At 42.9% G+C, this 19,549-nt stretch overlaps 1 protein-coding gene across 1 annotated transcript in view; it reads left to right on the top strand.

The window, feature by feature from the left end:
- Nucleotides 1-19,549, top strand: part of INVS (inversin) — a 481,353-nt gene that overhangs the window by 382,961 nt on the left and 78,843 nt on the right. Inside the window, exon 12 of the mRNA XM_078782093.1 lies at nucleotides 7,140-7,246. Within this exon, the coding sequence (XP_078638219.1) occupies nucleotides 7,140-7,246 (107 nt within the window). The remainder of the gene's footprint in view (nucleotides 1-7,139; nucleotides 7,247-19,549) is intronic.

Below are 19,549 nucleotides of genomic sequence, written 5' to 3'. Positions count from 1 at the left end.
CCACACAGGATCTCTGGAGCTCAGCCAGAGTGACCATCGGGTTCTTGTTCACCTCTCTTACCAAGGCCCTTCTCCCCCGATTGCTCAGTTTGGCCAGGCGGCCAGCTCTAGGAAGAGTCCTGGTTGTTCTAAACATCTTCCACTTAAGAATTATGGAGGCCACTGTGCTCTTGGGAACCTTCAATGCAGCAGAAATCTTTTTGTAGGCTTCCCCAGATCTGTGCCTCGACACAATCCTGTCTCTGAGCTCTGCAGGCAGTTCCTTCGACCTCATGGCTTGGTTTTTGCTCTGATATGCATTGTCAGCTGTGAGACCTTATGTAGACAGGTGTGTGCCTTTCCAAATCATGTCCAATCAATTGAATTTACCACAGGTGGACTCCAATCAAGGTGTAGAAACATCTCATAGATGATCAAAAGAAATGAGAGGCACCTGAGCTAAATTTCAAGTGTCACAGCAAAGGGTATGAATACTTATGTCAATGTGACATTTCAGTTTTTTCTTTTTAATAAATCTGCAAAACTTTCTAAAATCCTCTTTTCTCTTTTTCATTTTGGAGTATTGAGTGCAGATTGATGAGGGAAAAAATGAATTTAAACGATTTCGGCATAAGGCTGCAACATAACAAAATGTGAAAAAAGTGAAGGGGTCTGAATACTTTCTGAATGCACTGTATATTTGTGTATATTGTACGTGATATCTTGAGAAATATACTTAAAGTAAAAAAAATAATGAATGTGAAGGCGTCATCGATTGGCAATTGAGCATAAAGATCAAGCTGACTTCTAAATATACCTGATTGGGGAAGTCATTCAGCTCTGATGTCACTCAAGGAAGGGGCAAAGCTAAAGATGTCCATCAAGCCTCTTAAGTTTCGCAAGCAGAACTTTGGTTGCAAAACGAGCACCTCTCTTGGAAGCATGTGATCGCACATACAAAGGTAGAATTACAAAGGGAAATACACAAGCAAACATGTAAATTTATTAACAGTGGACAAAGATAACACATATCAACAAAAAGCTATGTACTGCATTCAATCTATGCTGGTAGTCTTCTACTCATTGCAAGCCCTCATCAACATATGACAACTGAATACACCATGTGTACTGATTATTTGACCAATGAGAGTTCACTTTCACCAACGAAAGCAGTTTTTTATTCAAGAAAAAAAAAAGTAAACTCACTTTTTAACAGATAACAGTCTCTTGGCATATGACATAAATCTCCTGTAAGGTTCGCCCTCAAATGACACAAGCCCACAGTTTTGGCCACGAAAGTTTGAATACTCAATGGAAGTTCAGCTGATGTACTTTAAACCTTTCTCATCATCACAGAGTATGGCATGATCATGGCTGATCAGTATTCTATGTCGAGAGTGTTAATGTATCCAGATTATTGTCTGGCAGGATAACCCAGACGTATACACACTCGCCTCTGAGCTATCTAGCCTGGGTTTGAATGTCCGCCCAGCTTTAAACTGCCTTCCTGGTGATTCACAAACAGGTTTATTCATTAATGTGTGTTTCGTCCATCAGACAGACATTAAAGTGGCATTCCATCTGTCAGCATTCGTTGGTGTATGTTGAAGAACCCATGGTGTCTTTCATGAAGAGTAGATGAGCTTTCGCTGGCAACTTGAAAAAAATACAAATTTATGCTCCAACCTACAGGGGGCACTGCATCAGTTGCACAACTGTGCCCCCAGCAAATGATGCCACTTGCAACCATGTACTGCACTGCATATTGTTACGAATTTGGTAGAGCAATATGTAGAGCAGAGTAGATCTGAGTAGGTAACATGCTTCGAGATGTCGCGATAAGGAACACTTCCTGTAATAAGTCATGTGTAGGCGGTTGTCGGATTAAGATGTATGATTGTGAATCTACCAGGAGATTCGTGTGTTAGTTAGTGTAGGGAATAATCAGTAGAGCCCTTGTATGTCTCACCTGGTAGTCAAACCTTTGTCCATTATGGCACTGCAGACCACATAAACATTAGTTAGGACCTTTAGGACAACACTAAATGACGCCTTCTCCCCTGACATGACTTAGGAAGAAATCAGACTAGAACACCGCCACAATTGGCCGCCACCATTTACACCTCCGAGAGGCCTACCCACCTCGCATAGCAGGTGCTGTGACCAAGGAGCAGGAGCGGGAGAGTGGGAGTGACGCAGTGGGCGTGACCTGAGCGAGCCGGCGAGTCGGTGGAGGCTCTGATTGGCAGAGTAGTGCGCCAATGTGACGTCATCGGCCAGTGATATTAACGGGGGCCGGACGCCATTTCGGTTCGGCAGTTGAGAGAGGCAGTCTGGAGAGTTGGATCGAGAGATGAGACGGGAGTTCGAGTTGAGCGCAGAGAGCAGATCTGATCCCGAGTTGAGCGCAGAGAGCCCAAGCGGAGTTGGCAGTTCGCAGTTCGAGAGTTGAGCCTGAGCAGTTGCCGAACGCCACTGCGCAGTTCAGTAGTTGATCCCAAGCAGTTGGATTCCTGGCAGCGCAGTTCAGAGACCCCGACCCGAGTTGGGCTGAGGTGTAGCCTGAGTGGAGCTCGTTGTCCTGCTGTGGGACCTCGTGGTGCTTTGGAGCTTGGTGCACGGACCTCGTTGGCGGCGAGAGGATCGGAGCTTGGAGCGGGACCTCGGGTGCAGCGGCGAGGGCGTTGGCTCGGGCCTAGCGGGGCGTGCGAGGCGGACGGAGGATTCGTCCAGGCCGGGAAGAAGACGACGAGCCTGATAAGCCCAAGCTCCGTGTACACTGTACACAACGTGACGTGTTCTTTTCCTTAATTCATCTCCCTCGTATCGTGTTTGATATCTGTTGTGTGTGGGATCCCAATTTAGCTACCTTATTTTATTATCGGCGTGCTTTTTCCTGTCCTTGCCCTTTTCCTGAATAAACCCTTGCATTATTTTCTGTACATACTTGAACGCAGTTTACCACCTGATTGATTTGATAGATAAGGCTGCGGGGACTTGCGCTGCTTCCCTCCATACCGCGCGCTTAAGGGTTTTAGATTAGATTTTGGAATCCACTATTGAGCTTCCTCCTCGGAGTTAAAGCCTCCGTAATCGGCAATCCGCGACTGCCAGATATTAATTTCGGCGGTTGCGCGACAATATGAAAGAAGAAGAAGAAGAAGAATCCAGATAATTATGAAATGTCTCACGATGAAACTATCTGTAACGTTCTGTGAAACAGTTTTAGTCACTTTGCAAAAAAAAAAAAAAAGGAAATACGTAGAGTGTTTTGCCACCATTTTAATTAAAGGAACTAAAATTAAAATGAGGTAATCAAAATGTGTTGAAATTTAATATTTATTAAAAATAAAATAATATATATATATATATATATATATAAATCAGGAAATTAAATGTAACTCCAGATAACTCCAGTAACTCCAGGTCACATTTAATTGCCTGATTTATATATTTTTAATTCTCCCGTCATGACATGACGCATGATTTTTATTATCTTTCATCCTTTCATCTTTAACCTTTCATCCTCCTCATCCTTCCCTTTCTTGGAACTCTTCTGCAACATCTGAAACACTATCAACTGCTCTCCCTACCTCCCCCTCTCATCCTTCATCTTACCCTACTCCTCCCCTCCCCTGTCCTGTACCCGATGCTCCCCCTCTCTCTTCATTAACGGTATGGACCTCAAACATCCGGGGCCTTCGCTCAAACCTGACTGATCTCTCCATACAGGTTGCTTCTGACAATCCAGACTTGATCTGCTTAACAGAGACTTTCCTCCTTCAAGATGTCTCTGATTCCTTAATATCTCTTCCTGGTTACTCCCTCCTCCGGTATGATAGACCTGAGCCTCGGCCTGGTGGTGGGGTGGCTATCTTTGTCAAAAACTCTCTTCCTCACTCTCCTTGCACTGCTCTCTTTCCTCCTCACCCGCAGGAGTACCTCTGGTTACGGCTTCCTCTCCGCTCCCACCTTTTGTTCATATGTGTTCTGTACCGTCCCCCAAACAGTGATGACTCCATCTACATTTCAATGTCTGACAACATGGACCAACTTCTATCCACTCATCCCAACTCTCTCTTCCTCATATGTGGTGACTTCAACTGTCATCATGCCACCTGGTTGGGTGTGGGTTCCTCTCTCACTAGTCATGGCACCTCAGCAAAGGACTTCTGTGACTCACTGGGATTGACACAATCTGTCAATTTCCCGACCCGGATCTCAGCCAATGGAGTATCTTCTCTTCTAGACTTGGTTATGACAAACTTCCCTGCTAATGTCTGCTGCTCTTCTTCTGCTCCAATCGGTTCTTCTGATCATGTGCTTGTCAAAGTGGACATCTCTCTGGCCATTCTCAGAGAGCCTCCTCAGCGTCGACGAGTCTGGCATTTCACTCAGGCCGACTGGGACGGTCTTCAAGCAGCCATCAATCGTCTGGATTGGTCTCCCATCTCCACTGCCTCTGACATCAATTCTTCCTGGGAATTCTTCCAAAGCAAACTGATCTCTCTCATGCACAGATTTATCCCATCTCGCCTTCAATTGTCTTACCCTTCCTCCCGTCCATGGTACACTGAATCTTGTGGTGAGGCAGTTGCCCTGAAACAACTTGCCTTTGCCTCTTGGAAGGCTAATCCAACTGAAGGAAATCTCAGTTCCTTCCACCAAGCTCGGAACAAGTGTGTGTCTACCCTCAGGAGTGCCAGGAAGCACTATCTCTCCTCACTCAAGAATGAACTCTCAAACCTGTCTCCTTCCTCCAAATCCTGGTGGCGTCTGGTCAAATCCGTTTCTGGTGTTTGTTCCCCCTCCATCCCCTCCCTTACCTCAAATGGCCACACAGTTGACATCGCACGTGACAAAGCCGAATGCCTCAACTCTGTGTTCGCCTCGAAATCCTTAGTCCCAAACCCATCTCTCTCTGTTCCCACCTTTCCCAGTCGAACCCAACTGCTCCTGGACTCTGTGTCCTTCTCTCCTGACAAGGTGGAGGAGTTTTTGTCAAACCTCGACTCTGATTCTGCAACTGGACCAGACGGCATCAGCCCACGGGTCTTAAAATCCTGCTCTGCCGCTCTATCTCACCCTCTCTCTGTTCTTTTCACCCTATCTTTTGCTCAAGGTCATCTGCCAGCATCCTGGAAATCAGCTAACATTACCGCTTTACACAAAAAAGGTGCAAAAACAGATCCTTGCAACTACAGACCAATCAGCCTGCTCCCAATTATCAGCAAAGTCATGGAATCCATCATTGCTTCGGATATGAAATCTTTCCTCTTCTCCAATGGCTTGATCTCTGATCATCAATTTGGTTTCAGACCAGGTCACTCTACTCTGGACATGCTGCTTCTGCTGTCTCAACAATGGATGGAGGTCCTCAATGCCAAACAGGAAATCAGAGCTGTCTCCCTTGACATATCAAGGGCCTTTGATACGGTCTGGCACCCAGCTCTGCTCACCAAACTCTCCTCCTATGGTATCCATGGAAATCTCCATGCATGGCTTGCGGACTTCCTCTCTGGTCGTAGTCAACGTGTGGCCCTGAATGGATTTCTCTCATCTCCCCTTCCTGTTCAGGCTGGAGTTCCCCAAGGAAGTGTGCTGGGCCCTGTGCTTTTTCTGGTCTTTATCAATGATCTCTCTGACTCTCTGGAAAATCCTCTCTATCTCTTTGCTGATGACTCCACTCTCTGCCGCTCCATTCCTCTTCCCTCAGATCGGCAGTCTGCAGCCTCCTCACTCTCTGAAGACCTGGACAAAATCACAGACTGGTCAAACAAGTGGAACATGTCTTTCAATCCTGCCAAATCTCACTCTCTTACTATGTCTCTCCGAAAAGATCGACTGGACAACCCTCCCATCTACTTTCTCAACAATCCTCTCCAAGAAGTTCTGTCACTCAAGCTTTTGGGTCTCACTATCTGCCATGATCTTTCTTGGGAAAACCACATTTCCAAGCTGGCCTCCAAAGCCAGTCGCCGACTGGGCATCCTCCGTCGTGCGAAGTCCTTCCTCGGCACACCTGAGCTCCTCACCACTTACAAGGCTTTCATCCGCAGCTCAATGGAATACTGTTCTCCCCTATGGGCTGGTGCTCCTGCCTCACACCTGGCTCGGCTTCACGCTGTTGAATCCAAAGCTTTCAAAATCATTGGAATCTCCCGCGATGAAGCTATCTCTGAGGGCCTTTCACTCACTCACCGCAGGCAGGTAGGTGGTCTTTCTGTCTTCTACCGACTCCTCTCCGGCCTTGCTCCCCCAGCTCTCTCTGTGTTCTGTCCCCCAAATATTCCTACAGGTCGCACAAGATCTGCCAGCAACCCTCTGATGGTTAAACTGCCGAAATCTCGGCTCTCTGCTCACCTTCACTCTTTCATTCCTCTTTTCTCCCGCCTGTGGAACAAACTCCCACACTCCCTTCAATCCCTCTCCTCCCTCCAGGTCTTTAAAACAGCTGTTCACCACCATCTCTTATCTTCCCCCATCCATAACCTTGATCTTTTCTACCCCCACTAATTCACCCCAGATCCACCTTGTTTGAAATTCCAACTTATTTCCTGGAAATCCTGGCAGTGTCCATATGTTTATACCTCTCCCACCCCCCCCCCTTCACATGCCTCCCCCCCTTCACATGCCTCCCCCCCCTTCACATGCCTCCCCCCCAAAGCCCTCTCCCTCCCACAGATCTCTCGATGTCTCCATGTCTCTCGGTCCCTGCTCTCAAATGTTGTGTTTGTGTCCTTCCCCCTCTCTCCCCATCTTGTCTACCGCTCCCGATGTTATTTGTTTTATGTGTCTGTTTGTCTTTCTGTGTGATTAATGTTCGCTCTTTCACGAGCCTCGATCTTGTATACAAAAAAAAAAAAAAAAAAAAAAAAAAAAAAAATCTCTTGCTGGTTGTACCTAATTGTTGCCCCGATTACCCCACTGTCAATTTAAGCTTGCTCTTCCATAAGCCTCGCCCTTGTCGATTAAAAAACCTTATTTTCCTACCAATCTCCTTCTAACTACAATATAATATTGTTTTGATCAAGCATTCTGTATGATATAGGCCATACCATATTATGGTAACCAAAATATTTAATTTTCGACATAAATATCTCTTTTTTTGCTGAACTCTCAGTAATGAAATGACTTTTTCTAATCCTCATCGTAACCAGGGAATGACAGCTTTACATTGGAGTTGCAACAATGGATATTTGGATGCGGTCAAGCTTCTGTTGGATTATGGAGCATTTCTTAACCATATGGAGAATACCGAGGAAAGGTATGGAAGGCATTGATGTTCTGCAATGTTTTAAAATGCAATTCATTTGTGCTCCGATGGTACGTGCATTCAACAGCAACAAAGCAAAATCAAAGCATAAAACAAGAAAATTTACGTTTGTACACATGCAGCACAGGACGGACTTGTGACAGTTTTAGTAGTCATGATATTATCCTTTTGTATGCAGCCTGTGTCTGCTAGTTGCATCATTGCTGTGAGCACGGATGTTCGGCTGATGCAGTGCCCCCTGGTACCAGTAAGCTGATACTCATTTTGCCGACTTCGGAAGGATGACAGGCTGAATCAACACACCTGGTGTTATTTAACGGAACGACAGGGGCTCAAACTCAGGACCCTGAAATCTTAATCCTGCCACCTTAACTGTTAAGCCCACACCAGGCTTATTGGCTATGCTTATTAATGTCTTTTATTGCCATCGGGAAGTAATTTGCTAAAGCTGTATTTGTTATACTAGTGAGATACCCATGCTATGCATGGGTGGGAGGCCAGAGGCAAACAGCTCAATGCAGATACGGCGAATGCTAAAGCATGAAACCAATAAATTCCACATTCCTATAGCACCCTCAGTTGCACATCAGACATGGACAGCAAGTTCGTGTAGGACTTCAATCAAAAACGTACCCGTTCGCAAACAAACGGGTATGTTCAGTATAGAAACATCGATCGTGGGTCCGTGGCGAATCTGCATATGGCGATCCGCGAAGTTCACGTTTAGAAAGTAGAACCATCATGGCATGTCGTCATTCACTTGAACTCGATATCTCTTTTTTTCATTCCAAACAACATAACTCCAATCACAAAATAAACTTTTAACAACATTGTTAATGTTTCCTTCATTGTAAAAACTACCAAGTCAACAGTTTAAAGGAGTTTGAGCCGATAGGTGTTACTGCCTCAGCAAGATCGATGGAGACAGCGATCTGTTAGTGTATACACCGCCCAAATAGCTATGTGGAATTCTCTCATGTAGAGATTAAACCCACATCGTTTGAACTTTGGCCGAGGTCATTATTTACTTTTAACGATGTTTATATACGAATCAAAAAGAAGATAATTGGTTTTGGGTCGTCCTTTCCACATATCTCGTGGGATTGTGAGTTGGAGAGACGACCGTGATGGTGGGGAGGGGGTTGGCATTCTCTCAAGCAGGGATTCAGCCCATGTCCTTATAAAAGGTCTTAGGTCACCGAGTCCAATCGGTGCAGCCAATCAGTGCAGGAGTGCAGTGCAGCTGTGCAGCAATCGGTGCAGCCATTTGTGCGGCACCCGGGAAAACAGCGTTATGCGGGAGTCCAAACCTGAAAATGCTGGAGGCCAAAACTGAAATTGGAAAAACAATATACCCTATTTTACTCCATGATCCCAGGATTACCCACCCAAAATATCGTTGTGATCGGTTCAGTCGTTTTTGCGGTACCTTCGAACGGACGGACGGACGGATGGACAGACAGACGGACAGACATTTGGTGAATTATAGTAAGATGATACTTTCATGCATTGGTTTTAGCCTATTGATATTACAGTTTGTGTGTACTGATATCTTAGTTGAGGCATCATTTCTCAATGTTTTGTTGCTTTGTTCGTTTTGTAATTCATTTGGTTATATCTACTGATGTATGCATTGGTGAGGGAGCACACCATGTGGATGAATACATCAGACTATTTAGCTTACTTTTTGTGGGTCTCTCTTCTTTGAACTCAACTTGACTAAGGTCCTGTGGAAATGATGACATTTTCGTGAAATTTCACCACTTCTGTCATGACACCTTCATTCTGAGAAAGTGGTGTCATAAGTAGTACTTACTATGGATGCTGGAATTTTTTTTAACCAATGGAAGCAGCTTAGATATATAAAAAAAAAAAAACAATCAAACTGAGAACTCGATGCAAATGTACGTGTGTCGTTGGTTGTTTTCTCCAAATGCGGGTTTCAGAAGGTGGAACAGAGCCCTCCCAAGTCTCAAAGTATCCACCTTCGTGTGTGTGTGTGTGTGTGTGTGTGTGAGTGTGTGTGTGAGTGAGTGAGTGAGTGAGTGAGTGAGCGAGCGAGTGAGAGAGAGAGAGTTTTTTCCCTTGCTAAACGTAGCCTCATTTTTGCAAATGCATACAAAATGAAAGTTGAGGCACATTTTTCTTTGTGATAATAGGCATCAAACCATTCCCCTCCAGGTAGTCGGTAACAAGCGGGAACATTGAATATGCATGTTTTTTTAGAATATGTGGGAATAAGCTCCTGAGCATCTGATCAATGGTTTGTTTAGTTCTGGTTTCATTTTTGTTATAAGAATCCAACAAGAAAAATCAGAAATGCTTTTAACACTGCTTGCCTTTTTTAGGGAATTTAATGTCCTCGAAAGTGCTAAAAAAAAAATGTTTTCAGGAAAAAGTTGCAAAGGTTGTTTTTTAACTTCAAAATAAATAATTGTTCCAAATTAATAGCCATAATAAGAATTAGTAATGAATTGGACATTTCAGATGAGATTTGAGTGTGCTACGTTCATTTGCAATTTCAGTTTTAACAGCATCTCACATTACTATGGTAGTACTTATCAAAATTAAGGTGGGACTTGTGGATTTATTATACCACTTTTTTTTTTCTTTTCTTTTTTTTTGTATACATAATCGAGGCTCGTGAAAGAGCTAACATTTATCACACAAACAAATCAAACAGACAAACAAACAAAGTATATATAAAAAAGGGGAGCGGGAGACAAGATGGGGAGAGAAGGGGAAGCACACAAACACAACATTTGAGAGCAGAGAGATGTGTGGGAGGGAGAGGGCTTGGGGGGAGGAGGCGTGGGAAGGGGGGGGGGGGGGGAGAAGTATAAACACAAGGACACCAAGAACTTTCAGGAAAGAAGTTGGTATTTCAAAAAAGTGGATTTGGGGTGAAATTAGCGGGGGTAGAAAAGATCAAGGTTTTGGATGGGGGAAGACAAGAGATGGTGGTGAATAGCTGTTTTAAAGACCTGGAGGGAGGAGTGGGATTGAAGAGAGTGGGGGAGTTTGTTCCAGAGGCGGGAGAAAAGAGGAATGAAGGAGTGAAGGTGAGCAGAGAGTCTTGATTTTGGCAGTTTAACCATAATTGGGTTGCTGGCAGATCTTGTGGGACCTGTAGGAATATTTGGGGGACAGAGCCCAGAGAGAGCTGGGGGAGCAAAGCCGGAGAGGAGTCGGTAGAAGACAGAAAGACCACCAACCTGCCTGCGGTGAGTAAGTGAAAGGCCCTCGGAGGTAGCTTACTAAGGATGTAAGTATTCACCGACTTGAAGGGCTACATATGACATGGTGGGGAAACCGGCAAACAAAAGCAAGCAAAGGAATGAATGAACATAAAATAAGGAGAGACACAGATAGTAACATGCCAGGAAGAGGGGTGGCTTTCAGGAGGGTTAATGTTGGTATAAAATATTACAAGTGGGGATGGAAGATGACATGAGATGGTGGTCAACTGCCTGCCTACTTGAAGTTCTGTAAAAAAAAAAAGAGTGATTGAATAGATTGAGGAAAGAGATTCCACAAGCTAGAAAAGAGAGGAGCAAAAAAAGGAGTAAAGGTGAGCAATCAGCCTGTATTTTGTAAGGTTAATTAGGAAGGGCTTAATGGAATACATGCATCCTGAAGGGGCTGTGGAGGGGTGGACCATGGAGGGATACAAAGACCATGGAAAGCAAGACTAAAGGAAATGGCACCAGTCTATCTGTAATAAGTGATCACGAGGCCGTGTGTTGCTTCATTGTGAGCGATGCCAATAAGGTGGAGAGCATTGGATAATACAACATCTGAGATGGAGAGACATAAAATAGCGACATCACCCTAGACCTAGAGGATAGAGTGAGTACTACGCCATACCGAAATTCTAGTGCACTTCAGTGCTTCATCATATAACTTTATTTGTTAATCCATTGATTTGTTTGATACTTCCGCCACCGAAGGTGGATGGAGGTTATGTTTTCACCCCGCTCTTTTTGGTTGTCTGTTTGTGAACAGGATATCTCAAAAAGTTGTGCACGAAAATTGGATGGAGAGGTTGTGTTGTGACAAGGACAGAATTCTTAGATTTTGGTGAAGATCTGGATCCAGATCTGGCTCGTAGAATTTTTAAAGTGATTCTTCATCATTGAGAGATGGGACCAAAAACGATACATAGCAGGATATCTCAAAAAGTTGTGGACGGATTTGGACAAAACTTGGTGGACCGGTTGGGTGTCTGACAAGGACAAAGAGATTCCATTTTAGTGAAGATCTGAATATGGATTCGGATATGATAATTATTTAATTTTTAAGTGATTCTTCACCATTTGGAGATCGGCCAAAAATGATATATAGCAGGATATCTCAAAAAGTTGTGGACGGATTCGAACGAAACCTGATGGAGAGGTTGGTTGTGTGACAAGGGCTAATCAATTCGATTTTGGTGAAGATCCGAATCCGGATCCAGATGCGAGAATTTTTTTTTTTTAAAGCGTTTCTTCACCATTGAGTGATCGGGCCGAGGACGATGTATAGAGCATGATATTTAGTTATTTTGAGTAATCCAGACCCATTGTGAGAAGTTCCACAAGAATCTTGATGTATAAATCATGAAGTGTTGGAAACACCCGTTTTGCGGCATTCTGTGGCTCCACTTGTTACGTGTGTGTGTGTGTGCGTGTGTGTGTGTGTGTGTGTGTGTGTGCGCACATTTGTGTTGTGCTGTGAACACTCATGCACACCTCTTGACACGATTTTGAAGAATTTTCTAGTGGGAAATCTTTTATATTTATTTATTTATTTCAGTTTTTAAGCATAACTTGAATGTTACATGGCCTCATTCATCTCCTCCGATACCCTGTGGGCCTAATCAGGCCACAACATTTTCCATCTTTCTCTGCTATTTAGCTTTTTTTCTTGCAATACTGTATAATTGTTTGAATAAAAGGTTGAACGACAGTAAAACAGAAAATGTTCATATAGAAAGCAGTGCCTTGTGGGCCTTGTGATCGACTATGCACAAAGGGCTCTCTGGTCACAGCGACCACAGAAGAATGTGGTGGTACAGGGTCCGATCGACTTGCAGATAAATAATTAATGACAAATAAATCATTCTCTTTCTTCTGTACTTTGTTGTATGCAGAGAAGCTCCACTTTTCTCCACAGCACTCCCTCGGCTTTGTGCACTGTGTGGTGTTGTCAGAGTGACCTGGCCAGTCTTTTTGTAAAGTAAGAAACCTGGAGGATCATTTGTGATGAGGTTTTTTATTTGAGCTTTGAATTATGGTTTGGTAATTTCGTCAGAAGAGCTTAAGAATAGAATAAGTGCTATAATTGTATCTTCAACACTTTCTTCGATCTTCCATCATCACTCTATAATGGCATTTGATGACCGTGGCGAATTCAGGATATTCCAGATTTCATTCACTTCAATAAATGCTTCCGTAATCATGTGGAGCATGTCCCAGAATGAAGATCGATATCGGTGCATATCCGATGAAAATGAAACCTTTTACATGGGTCAAGGTGTTCTTTTTAAGATCATTAACCTCATGATAATGCTTTTGATCAGTGCAATATTTTAACATTTTGGTTTGTTTTCACCATTCACTCTGACGCTAAAACATTCACCTGCTGTCTATTCCCTTGCATGGAAATTTCCTTCCAAGATTAAGAGCCAAGGGCTAGCAAGGTCGTACGTCTTGCAAACAGCCCCGGTCTGAAAGCTGAGGGTCACGTAATTAATCTTGCCGAGCTGTTTAGGCCAGAAATCCATTTTTATCCCAGGGAAATAATGAGGCTCTTCTTAAATCTAGATGAGAGGGAAAACGACTAACTATATTGTAAAGTTGAACAAGTTCTTTTTAAGAGTTGTCATTTTCATTAAAAATTGCACGTGAACTCGAAGATCCACTCCTGATAGACACCGTGCGTATGGCAAGGGCAGGTTTGAAAAATGTGCTCAGGACGCTACCTGGAGGCGCTCCGTATCCAAGTTGGGCAGGCAATGTTGTTGCCATAATTTGGTGGTGCTGAATTCATAAGAAATGCCTACCAATCAAATTTTTGAACTCTGGACCCCTAAATCTAAACCCAAAAATTGGCCACAATGCGGTAATAAAATACATGTGTTCCTGTTTGTAGGCCAGTAAAAGTAACTTGATGTGACGAAATATGAACTAATGCTATTTAGAATACAGAAGATTATCGCAAAGGCACTTTAAAATTGAAATCAAAGATTCTAAATAATGCATGAGCGTGTTTTTCCATTTAGTTCAAACAAGACGTCAGGATGTAAACTGATTGTACCCACTATGCTAATCAAGGGAAAATCCTGAATGTTAACTTTGTGCCGAATAAACCTCATCCAATGTTTATTGCCTCAACAGCAAGTCAGAAATACCCCACACTCATTGATGGTCAGTGTGAAATTTTTTTTTTTTTTTTTTGTATACAGGATCGAGGCTAGTGAAGCGCAAACATTTATCATACAAAAAATCAAAGCAGACACACAAAGTATATAATAAGGGGAGCGGTAGAGAAGATGGGGAGAAAAGGGGAATCACACAAACACAACATTTGAGAGCAGGGACATCGGGAGATCTGTGGGAAGGAGAAGGCTTGGGGGGAGGAGGCGTGGGAAGGGGGGGGGGGGGTGGGAGAAGTATAAAACACATGAACACTGCAAGGACTTCCAGGAAAGAAGTTGGTATTTCAAAAAAGTGGACCTGGGGTGAAATTAGCGGGAGTATAAAATATCAAGGTTTTGGATGGGAGAAGAGATGGTGGTGAACAGCTGTTTTAAAGACCTGGAGGTAGGAGTGGGATTGAAGAAAGTGAGGGAGTTTGTTCCAGAGGCGGAAGAAAAGAGGAATGAAAGAGGGAAGGTGAATAGAGAGTCTTGATTTTGGCAGTTTAACCATAGGAGGGTTGCAGGCAGATCTTGTGCGACCTGTAGGAATATTTGGGGGACAGAGCCCAGAGAGAGCTGGGAGAGCAAGGCCGGAGAGGAGTCGGTAGAAGACAGTATATAATAAGGGAGTTGTTACCCTGCGCTCGCGAAGCTAAAAGCAGGGTTAAGCAATCGGTTGTGTACGTGTGCCATATGTGTGCCATACGTGTGCCATGACTGCATTTTTTAAAAATCATTTTCTCTGCAACTGTTAGTCTGATTGGCCGAAATTTTCAGAATATGAGCGGATCCTCCTGTGGATTTAAAAAAATTATGATTATGACGTCAAAGGTCACGTGGTACAGGCACCATCTTGGAAAAATCGAAAAAGGTTGCACCTCTATATCTCCGAAACCGCTCCAAGGAAAAAAAATGAAACTGCTCATTGTCAAGTACTCCGCTTGGGGAATAAGATACGTTAATGATGATGTCATCGGCACCTTAATTATGATGCTTGATTCGATCAGTATGAATTTTTTTTCTCTGCAATTCTTGGTCCGATTGACACGAAATTTTCACCATAGGAGGGCCTCCTCCTGTACAATATTTTAATGATTACTATGACGCCATAGGTCACGTGGTACAGGTGCCATCATGGAAAAATTTCACACCTCTATATCTCTGAAACCACTGCATGGAAAAAATTGAGACCTGGCTCATTGTCAAATACTCCCCATGGGGAATAAGATATCTTAATGATGATGTCATCGGTGCCTTTGTTATGACGTCATTATTCGACAAATACAACACTTATCCATCCGATCATTAATTTAAAATTTTCAGCAACTGTTGGTCTGATGGACACAACATTTTCACCATAGGAGCGCCTCCTCCTTTATAATATTTTAATGATAATTATGACGTCATAGGTCATGTGTTACAGGCGCCATCTTGGAAAAACCGAAAAACGTTGTAGCCTCTACATCTTCAAAATCGCTCTATGGAAAAAATTAAAATGTGGCTCATTGTAAAGAACTCCATATGGGAAATATGTGTTGTTAACGATGACGTCATTGGTGCCATAATTATGACGTCATAATTCGACAGGGACAACGCTAAGTCTGATCAGTTTGAAATTTATTGAGCATGATCAATGCAACAATTACATTAGAGAATATAAATTTATGATGTCATCGCTCATGTGGTCTGGCAGCTATATTGGATCCAAAAAAAATAGAAACGTTCAAAAACAGAAGAGTTGGCTCACACCAAGTTGACTGTGCAGGGTAAGTATTCCATGAATACCATCTCGTTTCATACTGTGCTCATCTGGGAGATTAAAATATATTTAATTAGTGTAAATTGCTCTTTATGGTCTCTATTATCTTCTTCATTCTCAGCTGGTAATTGTGATGCCAAAATAATATATCTATATAAGAGAGTACACTAGTACTCTCTGTGTAGGGATGGCACGGAAAAAAATGTCACTCCCATCTGCTACATACAAAACTAAAGTTGGATTATCTTCTTTAAAAACTCACTTCGGCTACATATGAGAGCCTACCTGGTCTGCTCAGCTGATTGTCGAGGCAGGGATCCCTTTTCAGTTCTCCACACCACAGGAAAAGCAAAATAAAGCGAAAAAACGAAATCGGTCAAACCCGGGAATTAATCTTCTTGTTCATAATAATAATCTTCTTATTATTCATAATATTAAATAATATTTCATAATATTAAAATAATATTTTTAATATTAAATATTTATTTAATAATATTTAATAAATATTTATTTAAAAAATAATAGTTCATAATATTAAAACAATATTTTGTTTAAATATTTATTTAAATATGTTTAAACCGCAGCGGTGATCCCCCCCCCCCCCCCCCCCCCAGGATTTCCATGTTTTAAACGTTTCCCAGTGTGTATCCTGGATAAGAATAGGTACGCCGTATCCCTGCGTGTCGTAGGAGGCGACTAAGAGGGTTGGCGTCAGGAAGGGCATCCGGCTATAAAAAAAACATTGCCTCAAAAAGAGAACCATGACAATTACAACCACATGTGGGCAGGGTACAGCCCGAAGTGGAGATCGGTTTCTGAGGTTTGGGACATGGAATGTAGGAACAATGACAGGGAGATCAGGAGAAGTGGTGGAAGTATTGGTCAGAAGAAGAGTGGACATATGTTGTGTGCAAGAGACGAGATGGAAGGGAAGTGGTGTGAGAATGGTGAAGGGTAGGCAGGGACAGAAATACAAGTTTGTGTGGCAAGGGTGCCTGGAGGGCGTGAATGGTGTTGGTGTTCTGTTTTCTGAGGAGTTTGTAGACAGTGTGGTGAGTGTGACTAGAGTGAGTGATAGGTTGATGATGGTGAAAATGATGATTGGAAAGCTCTTGGTGAACGTCATCTCGGGATATGCTCCGCAGGTTGGTCGGAGCGATGAAGAGAAGGATAAGTTCTGGTGTGCGATAGAGAAGCTGATGGAAAACGTGAAGGATGAGGAAGTTGTTGTGGTAGGAGGAGACCTAAATGGACATGTGGGAAGGAGTATGGATGGTTTTGACGGAGTTCATGGGGGTTACGGATATGGTGTGAGAAATGGAGAAGGTGAAAGGATTTTGGAGTTTGCTGATGGAGCTGATTTGTTGATTTGTAATACTCAGTTCCAGAAAGAGGATAATAAGCTTGTTACATACACGTCAGGTGGGTCGACGACAACCGTTGACTACCTGATGGTGCGTAGGCGAGATAGGGGGCACCTCCGAGACACAAAGGTGATCCCGGGGGAGGAGGCTGTTTCACAGCACCACTTGGTTGTCTGCGACGTAAGGGTGAAAGGTGCGAGGAGAGCTCGGCGGGTGAAGTACCAACCGAGAATGAAGGTGTGGAGGTTGAAAGAGGGGACAGTAAGGGAGGCATTAAAAGAGAGGCTGAGTAGGGTCGAGGATGATGTGGTTGAGCTTGAAAGTGGTTGGATGTCAATGAAAGCTAGTCTGTTGGGAGCCGTTGGTGAGGTATGTGGATGGACAAAAGGACCACCGAGGCACTCGGAAACATGGTGGTGGGATGATGAAGTTGGAAAGAGGATTGACGAGAAGAGGAAGAAGTTCAAGGAGTGGCAGAAGGCGAAGGATACGGGAGCAGAAACAGCAGAGCATGAAAGTTATAAGGCAGCCAGGAAGGCTGCAAAGAAAGAGGTAGCAAAGGCGCAGGAGGCATGTAGGAAAATGTTCAGAGAACGCTTGGATTCGGAAGAGGGTCAGAGAGCGGTATTCAGGATTGCAAAGCAGATAGCGAAAGAGAGGTGTGATGTGATGGGGGTGAGCTGCTTGAAGGATGAAGTGGGACAAATCGTTGTCGACCCAGATGGAATTAAAGGAAGATGGAAAAGATATATGGAAATGCTGTTGAATACAGAGAATGAATGGGATGGCAACATAGAGAGTAACCCAGTTTTAGGACCGGCAGAGAAGATAACTGAGAAGGAAGTTGAGGAAGCGATAAAAGCAATGAAGGGTAGAAAAGCGGGAGGGCCGACGGGAGTTGTGGGAGATATGTTGAAGGCAGCAGGAAGTTGGGGGTGTGAAGAGAATGACAGAGATCTGTAATCTGGTGGTGAAAGAAGGCCGCATTCCAGTGGATTGGGAACTGAGTACCCTCGTCCCTCTATACAAGGGGAAAGGTGACCCTCTGGAGTGTGGCTCGTACTGAGCGATAAAGTTATTGGAGCATGGAATGAAGGTATTGGAAGTAGTGTATATATGTTGCTTCTGGGACACTCTCATTTTCCCATTGACTTACATGTTAATTTTTCCCCTCCCTCATTGCCCCTAAACACCTCTATTTCTCTCACCCTGTTCTTTACGAACCTTCTAACCTTTTGACATGTTATCCTTATTCATTAGACCACTTAAACAATGGTCCTTCTGTGTGAACCTGTGATCCTTCTGACCTTATGGACCTTTTAACCTTTTACTCTTAATATCATCTGGTGAATCATCTTTGACCCACTCAAACAACGACCCTACAAATATTTGTTTATGCGTGGGAAATAATTTAATTCTCTTGCCACTCCCTTCACCATCTAATATATTAACAAAAAAGATGTTTGAGTTTGGTTCTTTATTAAGATATTTTAACTGAGCTAAGATAAAATGGTAAACCTCCCTCAATGTTCTTGTTTGAGCGCCTCCAGTGCCACATACCATTTTTAAATTAAAGTATATATTTTCCTGGCAACCATCAAAGTTTTCCGTCCACTCAAAAATATTTCCATCTTTTTTACCCAATTCACCGGTATTTAAATTAATTCTCTTATTTGTTTTGTAAATTTTTTTACCAGTTGTCTTTTCAATTATACCTATTTGATATTTTTCACATTCGTTATGTTTACCATTTATATACCAAGGTTGATTACACCTCCACTCTTTAGTCTGGTTGGTACTTGGTTCTATCATTTATATAATAGTAAAAAGGCGGCGGTAGCCCGTTAAAATCCCTAACCCCCCTTTTTAACTTATCACTTATATACTTATACTAGGGCATGCCCGTACTATATATATATATCTAAAATTATATCCCCCCCCTCTATTTACATGAAATGGTTTGGTCCAAAGCGAACGGCTTGCGAGTGGTGACAATCCCCCCCCTCTATTTACATGCAATGGTTCGGTCCAAAGCGAACGGCTTCCGGAGTTTGGTAAAGAAATCGCCATCGCGTACACAAACGCGCAGGAAAGCGAATGAATCGCAAATTCGTTTTTATTAGTTGTAAAACATAGTTTAACGCCAACATAGTTTGCAAACGTGAAATAAATGAATACGCTCTCAAATGTGCCATCCGAGGCAGAGTGTGCCCGCCACGTTCGGCACACGCGATCGTTCGCTGCTCTCTGATTGGTTGAATCGTTTTTTGGACATAGCTCGGTAAGTAATTGTCCGATTAATATGAAACCTTGAAAAGGCACATCCTCGGGTCCCCAGCAATATACCTGGCAAGTTAAAAGTATATCGGACCCGTGGTTGTCGAGAAACAGCGGTCACAGACAGACAAACGTACAAACGTACAAACGTACAGAGATTACTGGAATTATAGATAGATAACCATAAGGGAGACTATCAATTCCATTTTCTAAAATAAACCTCTTATCATCAAAAGCCCCCAATGTTTCTTATTCACCTCTTCTGAATATAATTTATGTTTATAACTTCTTATTCCATTAATCTTTCTAAACTCTTCTTTCTTTGTTGTTAAACAGTTATAATAATCCTTAAAGTTTATTGTTTCTTTAATGACATTTTTCTTTATGCCTTTTAACTTCTTATCAGTTTTTTCAACGTTATTCACAATGTATTTATAAGCATAAGCCTTAGACCTCAATCCCACAAATTCACTCATGACATTTCCTCCTAATTC

Source organism: Myxine glutinosa, chromosome 7 (assembly GCF_964187855.1).
Source record: "Myxine glutinosa chromosome 7, kmMyxGlut1.1, whole genome shotgun sequence".
NCBI classification, from domain to species: Eukaryota; Metazoa; Chordata; class Myxini; order Myxiniformes; family Myxinidae; genus Myxine; species Myxine glutinosa.
The sequence above is the reverse complement of the archived record's forward strand: the minus strand, read 5'-3'. Positions and strand labels throughout refer to the sequence as shown.